The sequence below is a fragment of the Crocuta crocuta genome, unplaced genomic scaffold (genome assembly GCF_008692635.1).
Source record: "Crocuta crocuta isolate KB4526 unplaced genomic scaffold, BGI_CrCroc_1.0 scaffold87, whole genome shotgun sequence".
Taxonomy (NCBI): Eukaryota; Metazoa; Chordata; class Mammalia; order Carnivora; family Hyaenidae; genus Crocuta; species Crocuta crocuta.
This window is the reverse complement of record NW_027532166.1, coordinates 5,563,308-5,583,609: the sequence shown is the minus strand read 5'-3', so window position 1 is coordinate 5,583,609 and position 20,302 is coordinate 5,563,308. Positions and strand designations below refer to the sequence as shown.

Genomic DNA, 20,302 nt, shown 5'->3' with positions numbered 1-20,302 from the left:
AGATGGTTCCTACCTGCATAAGTACTTAATGTGCTTGTTTTTGTCCTCCACAGATTTTAATTAACAGAATGTCACTTCACACACATATGTAGTTTTCTCAGAAATGGTAAAAAGAGCTGAGTGTTTGGAATTACCTTGAGTGGTGAAGTTGAAGAGTGCAGGTGTGTCTCGCCCATTTGGTAGTTTGACATTTGGGTCCCTTAGTTCATCAAAAAATGAATGTGCACAAGCTTCCAGTGGTGTCAATCGGGCAGTTGGTGTATACTCCAGCAGACGGCTACACAGTGCGATCGCCTCTGGCGGAGTCCGGGGTCGGAAGACCTACAGTACAAAAAAGGGGAAGAACAATTAATGCTTTAGTGTAAAAATCTTAGCAAATTATCCTGTGAGTACTGAGTTAATTCTCATCACGTACAACAACATGGTTGCATTTGTGAAAGGAACCTTCTAGAATGGAAAGAGTTAACTGCATATAATTCACCATACTGGGGTGAACTGCTAATTAAAAACTATATGAGAAAAGCTCAGAGAAAAAACTAGGGGAAATAGGGAAAAAATCTATAGTACAATTAAATATGTACACAAAATATAGGCACAAGAGAAAGACTGGGTTCTGGAAGCAAGCACACCTAGAAGAACATAAAATTTAAAAAAAAAATATTTGACTACTGTGGCAGTGAAATAAAAAGTTGTCTCTTTTGTGTGATTTTTAGCAGAATAATTTTCAGAATAACTGACAGCCCTACTCAAACTTGTAATCAAGATCTTTTAAAAGAGAAAAGCTATTTACTTTAGGTCTACAAATGCCAGTGACTTGGTATTATCTCTTTAATAAAAAAGAGCCTATCTTATTTGAAAAAAATTCTTAAATACCCAGAATTTGCAAAATGTCCAGGACTTTTCTCAAGGAGTAGCTCTTATCACAAACATGGCCAGATTACCCTCATTTGAATGAATATTCTATAGTTTTAATTAGGGAGAGAGAAATGTACTTTTCATTAAGAGCCATTAACTCACAGAAAAAGTCAAATTACTGAAGCAAAATGCATATAAACTAGTTTGCTTAAAAGAAACAGAAAGCCTTCTACACATCTATGTCTTGAAACTCTTAATACATAAAACTCTGAAAATAACTTCTATATTATGGACAGTTGAAGAATAAAAACAGAAAGAAGAAAAACAAATAAACATGAACAGATGAACAGAAAGCCTCTGAAACTAAAGAAAAATGAAACGTATACCCCTTGATAGGAAGAACACAGGATAACAGAGGGTATGGTAGTAGCAGAGGACAGACACATAAAGAGAGGCAGAGAAGTCTAAATGGAAGGAAACAGTGGGGGAAGGACATGCAGATTGTGATGACGCATGGAGGAGCCTGGGGTGAGGTTTCCTGAGAAGGGTGGCTCATGTAACATTTGACTGTTCACTTACACTGGAGGTAGGAGAACTAGTTACTACTACAGAGCTCATTACTTTTCAAGAAACTATAAGAGTACTTTCTACAGTGAAAAACTTTTTTTCTTTTGTTTTTATACACAATTTATTGCTAATAAAGATATTTTCCATGGAAACTGAGATATTGGCTTGAGTAGGATCGTAGGAACTCATTTCAGAACATTAAAGGCCTTAATTATTCATTTGACCATATTAGAAAACCCTCTGTAAGGCTAAAAACTGCTTTATCTTTATTCTTTAGAGTGATATGAGTTGCCTCAGTCAAGGAAATCTTAAAACCATTGTACTATTTGAAATGTTTAAAACTTCCATTATTCTCAGTAATTTTTCCCTTTCTTGCTTTCTAGCCAGGTCCTGATATAACCAAACTCAGAATGTAAAATAATCAGTGGGAAAACTCAGAAAATCTTTCATAAAAGCATCAACCATTACTGACAAATTTTATCCCTGAGGGCTGTCTGCATTTACTTCACAGTATATGGATTTATTTTGCTAGCTAGTCTAAGGAAAAATGCTTTTGCACCAATATGGCAGCATGTAAGGAGAATTAAAAGCACCACTAAAAGTAGAAATAAGTATTTCCTGCAGACATTCAAATGTAGGGTAGCTGGACAATGAGTGTATTTTAAACGAAAAATTTCATGTTACATTAATGAAGATTTTGTGTTAAAGTTATTAATAAACTAGTAATGTAACCTCATCTCCGATTATTTTAAAAAAAGAAAAGTCATCCATATCCTTTTAGTATCTTACTGGCTACAAGTAACCATCCATGTTTGTACTAAGACACATATTAGCTTATTTTGCCAGGGAATCCTAACTCATGAAATCAGAGTTAAAAACAATAAAGAAGAACTCATTCTAAGCGCGTACATTAAAATCAAGATTTAAGCTGCCTTTAAAAAAGTATCCATTTTTTTTTAACCCTTTGAGAGATTCCTGATAAGAAAAGCATTGGTTTAGTATTCTATGGATAAATGTTAAGTGGGAAATTATGTTTCCCAAAGTTCAGATTTGTCACCATAATATAGGGTGTGGTAGCATACAACTTCAAAAAATTAGAGGCCAAACTAGAAAATAGCTCTTGTGAATTGTTTTTGTGTCTAAAGAAAAGGAAACCATAACTACTGAAATCTGGCTTCTAATAACAAAGCTTCTGCTGCCGTTTCATTCCCTACTCATTTAAATTGTTCAACATTCAGAACCTTTATTTCTGTGGATCTTTGTTCATATTTATTCTTGTAAAAGTAATTTTTAAATCCCGTAAGTCCTAAACTTTAGTCTGGATGTCAATAAATCACTCAGGAGACTAAAAACCTAAATATACGGTAAGCAAAACCTATACTGCCACACAGTGAATGAAGAAGAAATCACAGCTAGCTACCTATGCTGTTTTTACTATTACATTTCCAGAATGAATAACAGTTTTGCCTTTCTCAAAAAAAGTTTTCCCCCTAGTTTTACAGACCTGCCCTGAAATTTTGGGAAAAAAAAATTAAGTACATACCCGCACTCCTGAGGTGAAATGTCCTGTTCCTGACGAATCCTAAAGATGATAATGCAGTGAAATAATCCAAACAGGGGAAGTCAATCCAAAAGAGAATAGTCCAGCAAGGAAAAATATATCCAGTGTTATAAGAAATCCATGGTGTTGGGGGGGGACATAGAAAATGTTTATACAGTTATAAACTTTAAACATCAGTCTCCACAGTAGCAAGTCCAAGTTTAAAAAATTATTTCACCACAGTGTATGCAAAAAAATTTTTGATTGCGCAATGGTGAGGCAAAATAAACATTTTAATTTTATTATGTTCCAATGCCAGTGCGTTTATTAAAAAAATACAAAACCAAAAAAAGTTAAAATCAAAATGAAATCTAGAAGTAAACTTCCCAAAGTAAAGTGTTTGGTCTTCTACGACCTGGATTCATCATCCATTGACATGACTGGGAGGGGGCATATTAGCCTGCTTTTAAAGATATCAGTTCCCAATATGCTAATTTTTATCTATTAATATATTCCAGTTAGACAGTATAAACATTTTTTTGCTTAATTATTAGTGATGGAGGAAAGTAATAAATATATTTAATTTATATTACTATAGATTTCAAGCCAGATATTTTCAATTTGTGTGAGCTAAGAAGGATCAGGCCACCGCGGATTATTCTCCATTTTGGATTGACTTCCCTGCTAAAAGATATTTGCTGACATTCTCATTATTTTAGGATTCTTCAGGAAATTGACATATCACCTCAGGAGTGCGGGTATAAACTTACTTTTTCTATTGTGGGCTTTGCCCCCTCATACCCTTGCACCCATTACTTAGTAAAAATAAATATAGAACATTCTTTCCTCTTTGGAAAAACTCACTGAAAAAAAATGCTACATCTTTGAGCACTACAAATTCAACACAGTTCCATGTGCAAATATGCCCAATTCACCCACCAAAAGCTAAACAAAAAAATATATACAATAAACAATACAACTAAGGGACAGTCACAGTTATAGGTGACATGCAGAGTAATGTACACCAACACCTAGGCACAACGGAGCCAAATATGCACGGGAGGTAGTAGGATCTATTATGTCTAGGTATTGAGAACAAAAAATGGCAGAACTCACCAGTAGCTGTGAATTCCCTTGGCTATTCTAAGAGAATTTAACATTCTTTTAGGATAGTTTCCAGTGGGGGAATTAATATTTTGCAAAAATAAATAATCCGCGGATTACTTTTAGTCTGCAGACTAAAATTTAGTACACGGATTAAAATCCGGCCCATCAGAATAAAAATCTCTCATGAACTAAAACACAATCAGGTGGACAAAGATAGAAAGCAAGACTAAAAAAACTGAGAGCACAAAGTAAGACTCAACTGGGCCAACTAACGATTAGTGCGCAGACTAAATATGGCCAGCCAAATATGTTAGCAAGGCCATGAAGAGCCCAAAACACCCCCTGTAAAAACTAAAAACAAAAGTAAATAAATAAAACAAAACAGAACAAAGCAAAAAATAAATAAATAAACAAAAGAAAGAAAACAGAAAGGAAAAATTGAAAATAACTAAAACACTGACATGAACTTTTAAGTGATTCAAATACTACCTCACCTGTGCAGCAACTCATTTTCTTAAATTGAAACAAACTCTCACCACAAATACTAGTCCATAGAAGAAACTAACAGAAAAAATTCATTTTTTCAAAAAGAAAGTCTCTATGGTATTGAACAAATGCAAATGAGTCCTTAAATGAAGAATCATTCAAAATAAATTTGCATTTGGATAACTCAAAAATGACAGAGGCAATTTTCTCCTTATGTGCCCTAGATATAAACTTTTGCCATCAAATACCAAATTTCAACCTAGAGCTAACTGTTATGACTGAATCTTAAGCCTTTTAAAATTACCATTTACAAACAGTCATATATACAATATCAAGGCCTTTGGTTGATTGTCATAGCATCAGCTCTCAGCAATTCTACTATATTAAACAGCCAACCAGAGCAATGTAAAAATGCCTACGGCAAAGATAATTAATCTAAGTAGAACACAGAATAAGTACTGTGCCTGTTCTGAACAGCTATTCTTTCCTAGATTTCATTGTGATAAATGTACAATACAGATACTGTTCTCTGGTTATACACAAAATACACAAGCACCCAATGTTAAAGACTGATAAGCCATGAACACTCCTGAAGAGCAACCCCAATACTGGCTCTCAAGCAGTCTATTAATCATCGAAAATTAACTGCAATTTGTAAATCTAAATATAGGATTAAAAGTGAGCCGATGCCATGGATTTGTTGAAGAGTTATGTTAATGAACCAGGTTAGGCAGCTATAAAAAGAACTTAAGTCTACTAAAGAGTTCATATGTAGTACATCATTCATAAGAAGCACAAACATCCTTTCCTTAGCCACAACAGAGCCAGCATTCAATAAATTTCATCTGTTCTAATTGAAAGACCTATTGAGTTTTCTTGAACTCTATTACAATAAGAAATATTATATGTGTTGACATCAGCATTTAACTATGGAATGTAATTTCTCCCTCAAACATCATTCACTGATAAAACAGTACTGTAGGCTTACCCAGAAGTATGATTTACCAAATGTCCACTTACTCAGTTGTTCACAAAACAGTTACTCTAGTCAGACTGACCTTCCTAGGAATATTTTCTTTTTATCCATACCTCCTCATCTTAAAGGACAGTCCCCTAAGCTACAACAATTCCTGACCTTACCAACATCTAACCATATCTAAATTCTCTTTCAAAAGCCCACCCCACCTTGTTCTATCACCTTTAAGAAGCCTTCCTTTTTTTCCTTTACCTCCCTCACTGGAGATCTGCCTTATACCTAAACAGCATGTGAAACACCTCTGAGCACCTACAGCACACAATCAAGTATATGGTTATATATTATTCAACATTTGCTTCAAATGAGTCATTTATATCACCTGTAAGCTTTTTAAAAACAAGGGCTATATATTTTACTTCTTTTTCATCCTTTATGGTATCTAGCCCAGTGCTGGGTACATGGGAGATAGCAGTTTTAAGGAACAAATGGTATATTAAAAGTAGATTTTTGCTTTCTTTTTTAATCCACCTCCAACCCTATCCCTCTGCTCCCCACAAGAGATCTCGAAACTTATGCCTTAGTATTCTTTCTTGTTCATATTATTCATCTTACATGAATTAGCCACTCTAGTGGCTAGATTTTAAAGTGCATAGTTTTCAGCAAAGAAATGGGAGCATAGCCAGTGTAACTAGAAAAGTGAGGCAGTCTACTCACATGGGCAAATAAATATAAGAGAAGGAAAAGTGATTATTCTAGCACTAATAAAGATGTAGGTAGAAAATTCAGTAGAAAACAGTGTATTTATGACACAAATGATAATGGATTAGTAGAATGTTCAGGGCAGATGTTAAGCAATAATAGAAAACTAAATTACCTACGCAACAGAACAAAACACACAGGTGCAATCTTAGGAACCAGTAGAAATCCCACCATAGTCTTATGCTTTCTGGAATACATGTGAGCAAAACCAGAAAAGGTTGATAAGCTTACCTGCAAAAAAGAAGTCTGACAACAATTTTTGTTTTGTGCTCTCTTGACCCCTCTGGAGGCATTTTTAAAAAACTATAAATGTGCTAAACTATAGCTGAAACAGCTAAGTTTACCAAGTGAAAAATCTTGTACTGAAAGGCTCAGAAAAAAAGGTAAAACTATAAAGTCTTAAAAAAAGTACAGTAGGAAAAAAAAAGTATAGTATGAACCCAATTTTCTGCTTACTTATAGCTAGTTCTAAACAGTACTACATTTATTCATTTTCAAGTATGTGGACAGTGTTCTAAGAAATTGAGTATGTAAGGACTGACTTGTAGATACTGCTTTCTGCTATACTTAACCAATAATCTATGGCCCCCTATGTCCTATAGATACTTAACTATTAAATAAACTTACCATATTCCAAAGAACCTGTCAACAAACATTTTGAAGTAACTGATATCCATCTTATTATTACCACTATGAAAAAGAAATTAGGAACTGCTATAATACATATGGTATAACTTGAAAGGTACTATAAGCATTATACAGTGGGAATTAATATTGGAGAGCTCAGAAAATTAGAAAATCTTTCATGCAAAAAGTAAGATTTGAGTCTTGAGAAAAGGTTAAGATGTGGTAAGCATAGAAGATCATCCTAAGTGTGAAAAGAAGACGCTAATGGAAGAGAAACATAAATTGTTTCTCTGCGGAACAAATCAAGGTTAGAAAGGTCAGGAACAGGACAAGAATAAACCTCTTGGTTTTCTGGAAAGAAATGATAGAAACAATAAGGAACAGAATGACTGTATAATCTATTATCCAAAATGGGACACTTTTGAGAAGGGGCATACAATTAATAATTGCACTAGAAAGCGTGAAGTGGGACATAATGATCACCCTTGTCCTTATCTGTATGTCATATTTTCCTAAAAGCAATGAGTAATGAGACAAGATTTCTAAACAGGAGTGACAGTATTACATGTACTTTTAAAACTTTGAGAGCAATGAGGATTCTAAAGGATGTGAAACTGGGGTGCCTGGGGGGCTCAGTCAGTTAAGTGTCTGACTCTTGATTTCAGCTCAAGACCTGACATCATGGTTTGTGAGACCAAGCCCTGCATAATCAAGCCCTGTGTTGGCCTCCACGCTGACAGTGCAGAGCCTGCTTGGGATTCTCTCTCTCCCTCTCTCTGCCCCACCCTCGCCTGAAGCATGTATACTCTCTCAAAATAAACAAACATTAAAAGGAAAGGAAAAAAAAAGGATGTGAAACTGAAGGAGGGAAATTGGTTAGGAGGCTGTTTTAACAATCCTATCACATGATGATGGCCTAAACTAAATTCAGGGCAATGGAGACAGAAGGGACAAATCATAGAACTATAGTGGAGGCAGGATCTTTATATTACTTTAGAACTAAAATAAAATAATCCTTTATATGCGTATTACTATTTTCCAAAAAATCCTAGAAATGACAATAGCTAATTGCTATCTTACAAAAGAAAAAACGTGAGGCACAAAGAGTAGGAGTGGTGTTCAAACTAGATCCTCATTACATACCTAGCTATCATTTAACCATACCTCCGTATACTAAGTGCAGAATTTAAGCTTTCTCTCTTCTGCCAACCAATTTCTATATTTAATTTTCAAACTTTCTTTGCATCACTTGTTTTCCTTTCCATCTGGCTTTTTATTCTTTGAAGTCTACAGTATACAGCAATGCAGGAGGTTTTTATCCTCATCCTCACTCAGTAATGGTCCCTGTTTCAAAACATTGGCATTTCCTTTCCTACTTAAACCTTTATCAATGAATTAGATTGGTCTGGCTATTAAGTAATAGTCAAAGGCAACTTACTGGATTTTTAAGTTCTCAAGATTCCTGCCATAAACCATACTAGGAACATCTCACTGTTTAGTTCTTCTTTTTGCTATCTTTTCTACACATCTAAATTCCTGCATTTCAATGTTTGCATAAAAGGCATTTTCTTTCTTGATCTTTCTACTTTTTTGAACACATGAGCTTTCAGTATTTGGGGATACAGCTGTACTACATATACTGCAGCACAAAAAAGTAGGGTTCACATGCCCACAGCTTTAGGAAATGGGCCTAATGTAGGTTCTATCGGGAGACCAAAATAAAGGCAAAGAAGCTTTTGTTTCCAGACTGTGTTACCTGCGCTCAAAGGGCAAGAAGCTCTTCTTTTTAGAGAACATTATGCATTTCTTAAAAATTAACTTCACTGGCAGCCTAGCATCATAGAATACTTCTCAGGCTGGTGTTTACTATCATAACAGAGAACACAGGGCACTGACTTCCTTTCAGGAATTTAAAATTTTGTATTTTCATTTTGGTAATAACCTATTTTAAAAATCAATGTAAACATATTTTGGATCATCAAGATTCATTCAGATGACAGAGCAGTGCCATGGAATTTCTGTGTCTGAATTTGTTTTTGTGTTTATAATCACAGTAACATCAACCTAGTTGTGTGCACTAGTGAGAAATTAACATATGTGTACTTATTACATAATAAATGCATTTGTACCCAAGTGAAAATCAAATTATGCCAAGGCACACTGTATGAATGAAGAGTTCACAGTAGTTTAAACACACAAAATAGGTAGGAGAACTGAGTCATCATTCTACACATGGTATAGGAATGGAAGCCTAAACAAAACCCATAAAAGGGCTTTATACAGATTGTTCAAGTTTGAAGAGCATTACTGTAAGATATAAAACATCAGGAGTCTACTTAAGTAGAGGAAGATGTAAAGCATACATATTGACCACAAATCTTATGCTGGCTACATTTTAATTACAATCAACCATTCTTCACATTCCGTCTTGGCTAATACTTGAAAAGATATATCGAGGGGAAAAAATGAAGAATATGACACATACTAATACCGGTAGCAGTCTTGATAAACAAACAAACAAAGAGGATAGGGAATATTTAATGATCTCAATTTCAGCATTATGTTGGTTAGATACTCTATATTAAGGGTAGCAGGTGAGGAATACTTAAGATTATATTAAAAAGAGCTTTATTTTTCTTTCTTTACAAATATGACATGCTTATTAATGAAAGTGTGGAAATGCAGAAGAAAATAAAATCACCTACACTCATCTCCCTCAAACTAACATTATTAACATTTTGGAGTATTTCCCTGTATTTACTCAATATACAGAATTCTATTTTTTGTTTTTCTTTAACATGGTTGAAATCATAATACGCTACAAATCACTTACATTTTAACTTCTAAAACTTCACTGGATTCAAACTACAACTCAACCTTTAAATCCCAAAAGGCCACGTAGGATTCTGAGTTTAGAGCCAGTTGAGAGACCGTTAAGTATCTTTTGACCCAGGTTCAAAATAAACTTTAAGTGTAAAGATCAAAGAATGGTTTATCTCAGAATTATTTAGTGTTTATTATAAATTTTAAAAGGTGTTGTGGAGAAGGCAACATCATGGCCAGTAAAAGCTAACCTCTAATTCTGGCAAAAATACCAAGATCTCTGATTCTAAACAAGTAATTAGTGACAAGAGGATCTTCTGCAGTGAAGAGAGATAATAAGAGTCCAAGAACTTGAAGGAAAGTAACTAGAGTCATAATATAATTTATAGGAAGAAACATACTTTGAATCTGGGAATGTAAATTATTTCATCTATACCCCTAAATTATTTCACCTCTTATCACAGAAGATCTATAACCAACTAAATGAACCTATCAATGCTCAAAACAAACTTATATCTACATTTTTAAGTACGGAAAAATCTCTGCTTGAACTTTAAAAGAACTGAACATTTCTAACTCACAAATATATATAATGAAATACACATGATGATGAGAAGAGGTACAAGGTACATAACTGTAAGTAAGTCTGGCACTGCACGCGCGCACACACACACACACACAGGAGCAGAAGTTTAATCCTGGCTTTGTCATGGTCACCTATGTAATCTTAAATAAGTCACTCAGTATCTTTGGCCAGAGTTCTGAATCTGAACTCAAGAGTTCCTGAGTTCTGAAATAAGAACGCTAGAGATTCACTCTAGCAACAAGCCCTGACTGAGATTTTTTTTTTCCTCTGCCCTTAATCTCACAAATTACACTGAAATGAAAAAAACTTTTAAATGAACTCTCCCTTAAAATTATTTCAATTAAGTATCAAAGCAAAAAATAAATTTTCTGATAAATAAGTACTTATGCTCTTAGAATTTGTTCCACCTTATGTTGGGGTGAGGTCATCCAAGGGGTAGCGATATCCCATTAACATATCAATGCTTTCAATGTATACTCCAAGCAAGATAAAATCTTTTTATTCCTCTCCCAAAACATCAACAGGAAAGCAAATAAAAGAAAAAATAGTATAATCCATAATAAGGTCTGTGTATGAATAGTTTTTAAAATAAATATTTGAAATGTATGTTTTCATATGCTATACGATATTGAAAAAATATATTTAACTGTGAGAAGAAATTAACTTCTGAGTTTTAAGTACTCAAAATTTATATAGAAGATACTACTCCTAGTGAAATTCCTTATTTTGATGATATAGGTAACACTGTCGTCATTCTACAAATAAAAACCCAGGCTGAAAACCATCTTCAGGAAACTAGTAGGGACAAAACTATATACTGTCAATGACACAGATGCTACCCAACTATCGTTAGATACAGAACTGCTGTGTACTTTGTACTCAGGCAGCTGTGTAATATCAAAATAGTTTAGTTTAAGAAAAATGAGAAACCCAAATTTAAGTTAACTATTGGTTAGTGTCTTTTTTAAAAACTCTTTTTGACTCACCTTAGTCCAAGGATGTGCCTTAATTTGAGGGAATTTGAATTCTGTGTAGTTTGGGTTCATTTCTCTAATTTGCTCCCTTGTTGGTGTCCCCAGGACCTAGATAAACAAAGCAAGTTATTGCCATACTTTTCTATATACTTACAAATGTAAGTCTTTAACATATCAGTTTCATTGGAAAAAGCATTTCAAAGTTATGAAATACAAAACTTGTTAAAAAGAGCAGACTTTGCACTGGACTTTTTTTTAAGTTTATTTTTGAGAGAGAGAGAGAGAAAGACAGAGAGTGGGGCAGGGGCAGAGAAAGAAAGGTAAAGAGAGAATCCCAAGTAGGCTCCACATTATGAGCACAGAGCCCAACATGGGGGTGAGGTCATGACCTGAACTGAGGTCAAAAGAGTTGGACACTTAATCAACTGAGCCACCCAGTCGCTCCAGTTAATTTTTTTTTAATATTTTATTTATTTTTGAGAGAGAGAGAGAGCACGAGCAGGGAAGGATCAGAGAGAGAGGGAGGCACAGAATCTGAAACAGGCTCCAGGCTCTGAGCTAGCTAGCAGCACAGAGCCCGATGCGGGGCTCGAACCCACGAACCGCGAGATCATGACCTGAGCCGAAGTCAGATGCTCAACCGACTGAGCCACCCAGGCACCCCGCTCCAGTTAATCTTTAACTGGCTATGGATCCTAATGCTATACTACTCTACACAGACTTTTATGATAATCATAATGTTAAACCAGGGTTGTAAAAAAAGATCACTCAAAAGCATTCAAGTAAAAATCAAACATCTTTGTTCTAACTAGAAAAACCATTTACTATAATCACAGATATCTAAAATGAGAGCTTTTATTCATTTAGTAAAGTATAGCCAAAGGTTTTAATTTTTTTAAGTTTATTTATTTATTTATTTGGAGGGAGGGAGGGAGGGAAAGAGGAGAGAGAGAGAGAGAGAGAGAGAGAGAGAGAATATGAATGAGTGGGGTAGGGGCAGAGAGAGTGGGAGAGAGAATTCCAAGCAGCTCCATTTTATCAGTGCAGACCCCGACATGGAGCTTGAACTCATGAACCATGAAATCATGACCTGAGATGAGATCAAGAGTCAAACGCTTGATGGACTGAACTACTCAGGCGTCCCTTGGTTTTATTATCAAATAGATTAATCAGGAGAACCTTACTCAAAACAATCATCAATAATTCCATTCAATGAGTATTTAAGTGACTGTTCCCTGTGTACAAGGAACTATGCTATGACACACGGAGAATATAACAAGAAGAGATTTCTTGTTATAATGAAATTACGTATTTGTGCATAGGAAAAAGTATAACTATAATATAAAATAAAAATATATTGAACACATCGTTGCCTCTAGAGATGGAGTATGTATGCACTGGACAAAGGAAAGTCTATGGAACTGACTGCACAAGACAGATGACAGGAAGAAACATAAATTACTAAAAATGAGAACACTTTGAAGAAAGATGATATATATCTTTCTTTATAATTCTAAAGTCTGGTATAAAAACAAATTTGTTAAAATATTCAGCCATTTACAATTCAAAAATAGTGGCAAAGAAAGAGTGGAATTTAATAATAAGTACTGGATTTGTGGTGGCAACCAGTGGATAATCAGGGCAAAGTAAGAATTTCAGGGTTTTTCTGGTTTGTTTTTTGGTTCTAATTCTCTAGACTTAATTAAAACCAGAACTTAGCCAAAATTTTAAGTTTTCTTCTTCAAAATACACTTTTTAAAAATGTTTATTTATCTTTGAGGAAGAGACACAGAGTGCGAGTAGGGGAAGGACAGAGAGAGAGAGCGGGAGATACAGAATCCAAAGCAGGGTCCAGGCTCCAAGCTGTCAGCACAGAGCCCAACACGGGGCTCGAACTCACAAATAGTGAGATCAGCTGAAGTCTGACGCTTAACCGACTGAGCCACCCAGGCACCCCCAAAAGACACTCTTAAGAAAACACAAAGGCAAGGTACAGACTGAAAGAAAACATTTGCAAAACATACATTCTGCAAAGGACTTCTATCTAGGTTATAGAAAAGACTTCTATAAACTCAAAAACAAAAAGACAACCCAATAAAAATGGGCAAAATGTAGAAGCAGACACTTCACCAAAGAAGACTCAGATAGTAAATAAACACATGCAAAAATGCTCAACATCATTATCATCAGGGAAATGCTAGTTAAAACTGTTAAGATACCACCTACATACCTTCTGAGAAGCCTAAGTTAAAAAAAAAATCAACTGTGTATATCAAATTCTGGTGAAGATGCAGAGCAAATGAAATTCTCATCCACTGCTAGTGGAAAGGTAAAATTGTATGGCATCTTAGAAAACACTTTGGCNATAAACTATTTGTAAAAAAAAAAAAAGAAGAAAACACTTTGGCAGTATGTTCAAAACATAAACATACACTTACCATACATCCATCATTCCCACTCCTAGGTATTTACCCAAGAGAAATGAAAGCATATATTCATACAAAAACTTCTACACAATTATGCATAGTTATCTTTTTTGGCAACTGCCAAAAAGCAGAAACAATTCAAATGTCTACAACAGATGAATGAATAAACAAATGGGAATATACTCATTCAACGGAATGCCATTCAGTAGTAAGAAAAAGAACATGGATGAATCTAAAAAAATTACACTGAGTAAAAGAAGCCAGACCAGAAAGAGTACCTACTGTATCATTTCATTCGTACAGAACTTTAGAGAATTTTGTCTCCAGTGACAGAAAGGAAAGCCATGGTTGTAAAGGCTGAAGACAAGTCTTACAAGGAGTACTTGAGAATTACTGGGGGTGAGGAATATGTTCACTGTCTTGATTTCATGGTGGTAGTTTCATGTGTGTATACATCTGTCAAAACTTACCAAATTGTGCACTTTAAATATGTGCACTTTATTACATGTCAATTATATCTTTCAGAAACTAAGTATTAGAATACATAAAGTTGAAGTAAGAGAGTTGGAAAGGACATTCTGAGCTATAGAGCTATATAGTATTATTTGTCAATATAAGTCAAAAAGGAATCTAGTTAACTATAAAATGACCTTTAACTGCCTAAAAGAATTTCTGAGCAAACTCCTCATGTTACTGAGGGGAAAAAGATGTGTAAAAATAATCTAAATTGTAACACATCACTCTGTGGGAAACTCACTTTTGGGTACTGGAAACATATCTCCAGTTATTTAACCTCCCTTCCTTTTTGTAGCAGAAGTCTAGCTTTACAGAGAGGAGCAAGGTATTATCTAGTATTGGGAAGGGAAATCGCTGGCTTTTGTAGCTGTAGACCTCAGACGTTGTAAGTAAGGAACTATTCACACTTAAAATATGAAAGTTAAAAAGGAATCTTAATTTTTACTGTTTTTAAATGTTTATTTATTTTTGACAGACAGAATGTGAATGGGGAAGGGGCAGAGAGTGAGGGAGACACGGAATCTGAAGCAGGTTCCAGGCTCTACGCTGTCAGCACAGAACCTGAAGCGGAGCTCGAACTCATGAACCGCAAGATCATGACCTGAGCTGAAGTTGGATGCTGAACCAACTGAGCCACCCAGGTTTAGTAATTTTAAGTAATAAAGCAAACACTAATATCCTATTTTAAATCCTCAATGAAGGGTGTTTGTGTGTGTGCGCGCGCTTGTGTACGCATCTATGTGAGTGTGTATGTGTACTGGGAAAGAGGGAGAGGAGTGAAAAAGAAGGGAGAGTGAACTAATCAATAATTCTGTCCCCCAAATGCAACCCTACTGGATTCTTTTAACTACTAAAACAAACAAACAAACGACAATGACATGAAAAATGTAAAAATGCATATCTTCAATGATGCTACAACTTAATAATTCCATTTTAAGATATAAATTCTAACCTAGAGAAACTTTTTATACATCAAAAGCAACATTGTTCATAATAAAATACTGTAGGCAAAAGCAAAAATGCCAAAGTAGAATTAATAAACTGTGGTACAGTCATAAAATGGTATATTAACTAGTGATGAGAGTGAATGAAGCAGAACTACACATCTCTTCAGAAGAATCTCACAAAGTGGTGAGTTTTCACTCAGCAATGAATACATACAGTAGGACTGCCTTACATAAACCTTATAAATAGGCAAGACTAAACTATATTTTGGTTTATATAGTAAAATTGTAAAACTATACAATAAACAGAAATAAAAATAAAAACATAGGCATATTCATTAGAAAAGTCAAGTATGGAATATTAAACTCAACAGAAAATATATGTGAGGGATTATGACTGGATTGGGGCATAAATAATTCCTTTAATTCTTAATATGAGTAATAATTACACAATATTCATTTTATTATTATGCTTTACACTGAATACATTTTAATATATTTCTGCATTATATTTCATAGTAAATGAAACATTTAAGAAAAATGACAACATCTGAATCAGTATTTGCTGTGCAGTCCCCCTCTATTCAGTACTTTGTTAACACAAGACACACTCCTAACTCCCACAAGTTGGTAAGAATGCCAAAAGAATGAATATGAAATGATGTCCATTAGTAAATGCAGACTGTATGGACAGAGATCACATGAATTTATGAGCCATTTGGTTAACTTTCCAATACGGGCTAGGCAGGAGAATTCTAGTTACAAACTGTAATGCAAAGGCAGCATGCTCTCTGAAGTGAATGTTATAATTCTTATGTGTCTTTTATTATAATCTAAGAATATTCCCAATTGAAGTAAATCTGTGAAATACACAAAAATCAGTTGAGAAACATGTCATATACACAGTTTCCTTAATATACAAACTTTAGTAATTTATTTAATGTGAAAGCAAGAAGGTATACTATACTGTATGTTTTTTCACTCTCATATCTTCTCCCTAAATTCATATCTCAGAGCCACTCACATCTAAACATTTGCCCCAAATTATGTGTGTGTGTGTGTGTGTGTATATACATATATTTTTTTTTTCAGTGAAAACCCTCTTCCTTTATACCAACTACCTAGGTTCTATGATTTAACATTTTACTATGTTTGGTTCATCACATTTCCATCCATCTATCCATACATACATTGATCCATCTTATTTTTTTGATACATTTCAAAGTCAGTTGCAGACTTTGAATTATTACAAATAATTTGAATTAGTACATCTCAGCATACACAGGCTGTAATTAATTAAGGTTCCATATTTATGACTTTTACCTAAGCATTTTTTTATGTACTCAGAAACTTCCTTCAATATACACACTGTTTACATGTGCAAAATCTGTTATCACAATGGGAGAGAATCTGTTTTGGCAAATAGTGATATAAAAAAGATTCTTAATTATAATTATAATTGATGGTCAGAGTTTTAACTGTGTCCTTTACTTTTAAAATATGTATATTTTAAGAACCTAGTGTAGAATCAGTGATCTAGTCACTATCAATTAGTTAAAAGCAATTAACCAAATAAACTAGTCTGTTAATATGAAACAGCAATGGAGATCTTCTTATCCCTGTTATGACCACATGATCTTGGATCACTAAGGCCATTAGGTGGGGAAACACATTCTAATGTTATAGGATTTTCTATGTTTAAATTCTCTTGCCAAATACTCAACTACTGTAATATTTTTCTATTCTTTTCCTTATTATTATTTTTTAAATCTTAAACCAGGCTCTCCTCAGGTTGGCTAATAGAGATGGAAACTAAATGGGAGATCTCCTAGAACAAGGGTCAGCAAATTTTTTCTGTAAAGGGCCAGAAAGTAAATACTTCAGGTTTTGTAGGCCAAAGTGCCTCTGTCACTACTCAACTCTGCTGCTGTAGCAAAATGTAGCCGTAAACTAAAGTTTATTTACAAAAATAAGTAGCATAGTGTGTTTGCTCCTGGGCCCTAGTTGCCTAATTCCGACCTCTTCTAAACAGTTTTAGAGACGAGAAAATCTGAGGCCCAGAAGGAGCAACTTTTCAGGTTAAAACTAATTAGAGGCAGAGTTGGGCATAATTCATATCTCATCAGTGGCAAAACAATTTTAGGAGATAGTATCAAAGAATCTGTTTATTGGACTGGATTGGAAGACAGTATTTGTTTCTAATTTTGGTAGCTGTGAAAGATGTTAATGCTATTAAGCATGAAGGCAAAAAGCTGGAAAAAATAATATTTAAGACATTCAAGAAGAATTAAGTGGTAAATATTAGGTATATCATTTCGAAGAGGGCATGATGGTAGAAAAACAGGTTTGATAGTACTTGATGTACAGGGGCTAGGTGGCTGTGACAGTGTTTAACATGTAAGGCAGGTTGAAGGAGAAGAGAACTAAAGATGGGGACCCATCGACACAAATATATAGAAAAAAGGGAAATTAAAAAAGAAAACTGAGACAGAAATCCAAGAGACAAGAAATCCTACAGACAATGATCCCATGGAGGCCAAGGAAAGTAAACATTTAAAGGACAGTGAGATGAGTAACTTACGACACAGTTAGCTCAGCTAAAATAAAAGCCCAAAAGGTGCTCACTGGCTATGAAAAGACTTCCCTTCTGACCATGCTGAGATCAACCATGAAAAGAACAAGAAGACTATAATCATCTGAAGTAAGTGGAGACAGCATATATAAGTTCTCCTTTCAAAAGGTACATCAGTGAGAAAAAGGAGAGAAGAAATATTTATTGAGTACCCAGTATGTAAAAAGCTCTGTGTGAGGTATTATCAGTTTTCTTTTCTCATTTAAACTTTATAGATACTTTATTACTCATTTTACACTTAAAAGAAACCTACAATTTATGGCAGTAAACCAGCTCTCAAAGCTACAGTTTGTCAGCTGTAAATATGGGATTGAAATACATGTGTAGTTGACTCCCTAAAATGGTCTACTCAATATTAAGGGCAAAAACAAGGAAAAGATTGTTTTTAAGTAATTCAAAAAAATCAATTTCTTAAACTCTACTGCTCATACTGTAAAATGAACTATGAATTATTTCGAGTTGTGCAGGATATACTAAGATTTTATAAGATCACAAGGCTATAATTAAAAGTTAAACAATAGACTTAACAATAAAAATGATTTAAATTAAATCTATCCATACATATCTGGTAATTCCACTTAATAAAAAGAGTATCTTGATCTGTTAATATTATAGATTTTAGGCAACAGAAGAATTATGTGAAGAAATATAAGTATCTAACTAGCCAAACAAGATTAGAAAGTTTAACACGTGTTAAGCTTTGATAAATCACTTTCAGGCTTCTTTATCTGTAAATTCTCACTGTAAATCCTATGCTTACTCATGCCTAACTATATTCACAATACCAAGCATTCAACTTTTAGTATTTCTGCCTGCTGTGACTATTTCACACGTGTAAAATCTTGCTTGGAATGTTAAACAGTGGGCAAGTGCCATATTATGCTTAGTTGTGCATATTGTAATTTTATTGCAAGAATGTTTAATTGCAAAGCCTAAGTTAGAGAAACTATTGTTGTTATTAAATTGCTTTGGGAGCCATAACTGCTTAAAGGTGGTCAAATGTAAACTAAAAGCCTTAAGTAACACAGCACAATTTTGTATAACTTTGCATCAGTAGTTCGGTAAATCTGGAATATCATGCAAAGGCTTGCGCTATTTAAAAATTTAAAAAAAAAAGGGGGTGCCCAGGTGGCTCAGTCAGCTAAGCATCAAACTCCTGATTTTGGTTCAGGTCATGATCTCGTGGTTCATGGGACTGAGCCCCACGTTTGGCTCTGTGCTGATGGTGCTAAGCCTGCTTGGGATTCCTCCACCCTCTCAAATAAATAAATAAAATTTAAAGATAAGTAGAAATTGTCAGACTTTATAAAAACAGACAGTTAAGTATATGTTGTCTATGAGAAACCTGAAATATAAAGACACAGGTCAAAATGCAGAAACTTATACCATGGAAACACTTATCATAAGACAGAGTGTCTACATTAATATCTGAAAATGGAGACCTCAGAGCAAGGAAATTAAACTAAAGAGGGACACTTCTTAATGATAATAATTTTAAGACTATACTTGAAATTATTGTGAATACCATGTATAGATGAAAATGTAGAATACAGGAACTCTCTTATTTTTTGGTGGGAGTAAAAAATAGTAAAACTGCTTTGGAAAACAGTTTGCTAATTTCTCACAAACTTAACATACACTTATATGACTGGCAACTTTAGTCCTTTATAGATACTTTCAAGTCCTTTCTTGAAAAGAAATTTAAAAAATGTGTTCTAACAGAATACACCTCAGCATAAAATGGAAAAAACAGGTGATACAAGCAACAACATGAATAAATTTCAAAAACACGATGTTGAGCAAAAAAAGCCAGACACAAAAGAAATATACATTAAAATAAATTATAGACTAAGAAAAACTAATCTGTAGTGAAAGAAAACAAACCAATGGTCGTCTGAGACAGAAGACGGGGGGCTAACTGCAAAGGGGCATGAACAGAATAACCAACCGTCCTAGTCTGCCTGGCCCTATCCTGGAAAAAGCCTCAGTCCTGGGTCCACTGGAATATTTACTCAGCCCAGGCTGTACACAGGAACATTTTTTGGGGTGATGGAAATGTTCTAAATCTTGACCTGGACAGTGGTTATATGTATTTGTCTAAGCTTATTTTTTTAACATAGTTTTTTAATGTTTTATTTATTTCTGAGAGCGAGAGACAGCATGAGCAGGGGAGGGTCAGAGAGTGAGAGGGAGACACAGAATCTGAGACAGGCTCCAGGCTCTGAGCTTACTGTCAGCACCCACGAACCGTGAGATCAGGACCCGAGCCAAAGTCGGATGCTTAACCAACTGAGTCATCCAGGTGCCCCTGTCTAAGCTTATTAAACTATATACTTAAAATAGTTACATTTTCTGTAAATTACACCTGGATGATGTTGATTTGAAAAGTAAAACAGACCATTATGTAATTTGTGATACATTTACTACACTGAATACAACCAGATGTTTATCCTTATGTTAATGTTAAGGCATTTAAAGTGTTAG

At 34.5% G+C, this 20,302-nt stretch overlaps 1 protein-coding gene across 4 annotated transcripts in view; it reads right to left on the bottom strand.

Moving 5' to 3' along the window:
* Window positions 1-20,302, bottom strand: part of GSK3B (glycogen synthase kinase 3 beta) — a 205,019-nt gene that overhangs the window by 24,939 nt on the left and 159,778 nt on the right. For 3 of the 4 annotated variants that reach the window (XM_077776762.1, XM_077776760.1, XM_077776763.1), the window contains exons 8-10: window positions 11,313-11,408; window positions 2,966-3,004; window positions 135-321 (exon numbers count right to left, since the gene is read on the bottom strand). In XM_077776762.1, the coding sequence (XP_077632888.1) occupies window positions 135-321; window positions 2,966-3,004; window positions 11,313-11,408 (322 nt within the window). The remainder of the gene's footprint in view (window positions 1-134; window positions 322-2,965; window positions 3,005-11,312; window positions 11,409-20,302) is intronic. The other variant, XM_077776761.1, reaches the window with a different exon arrangement.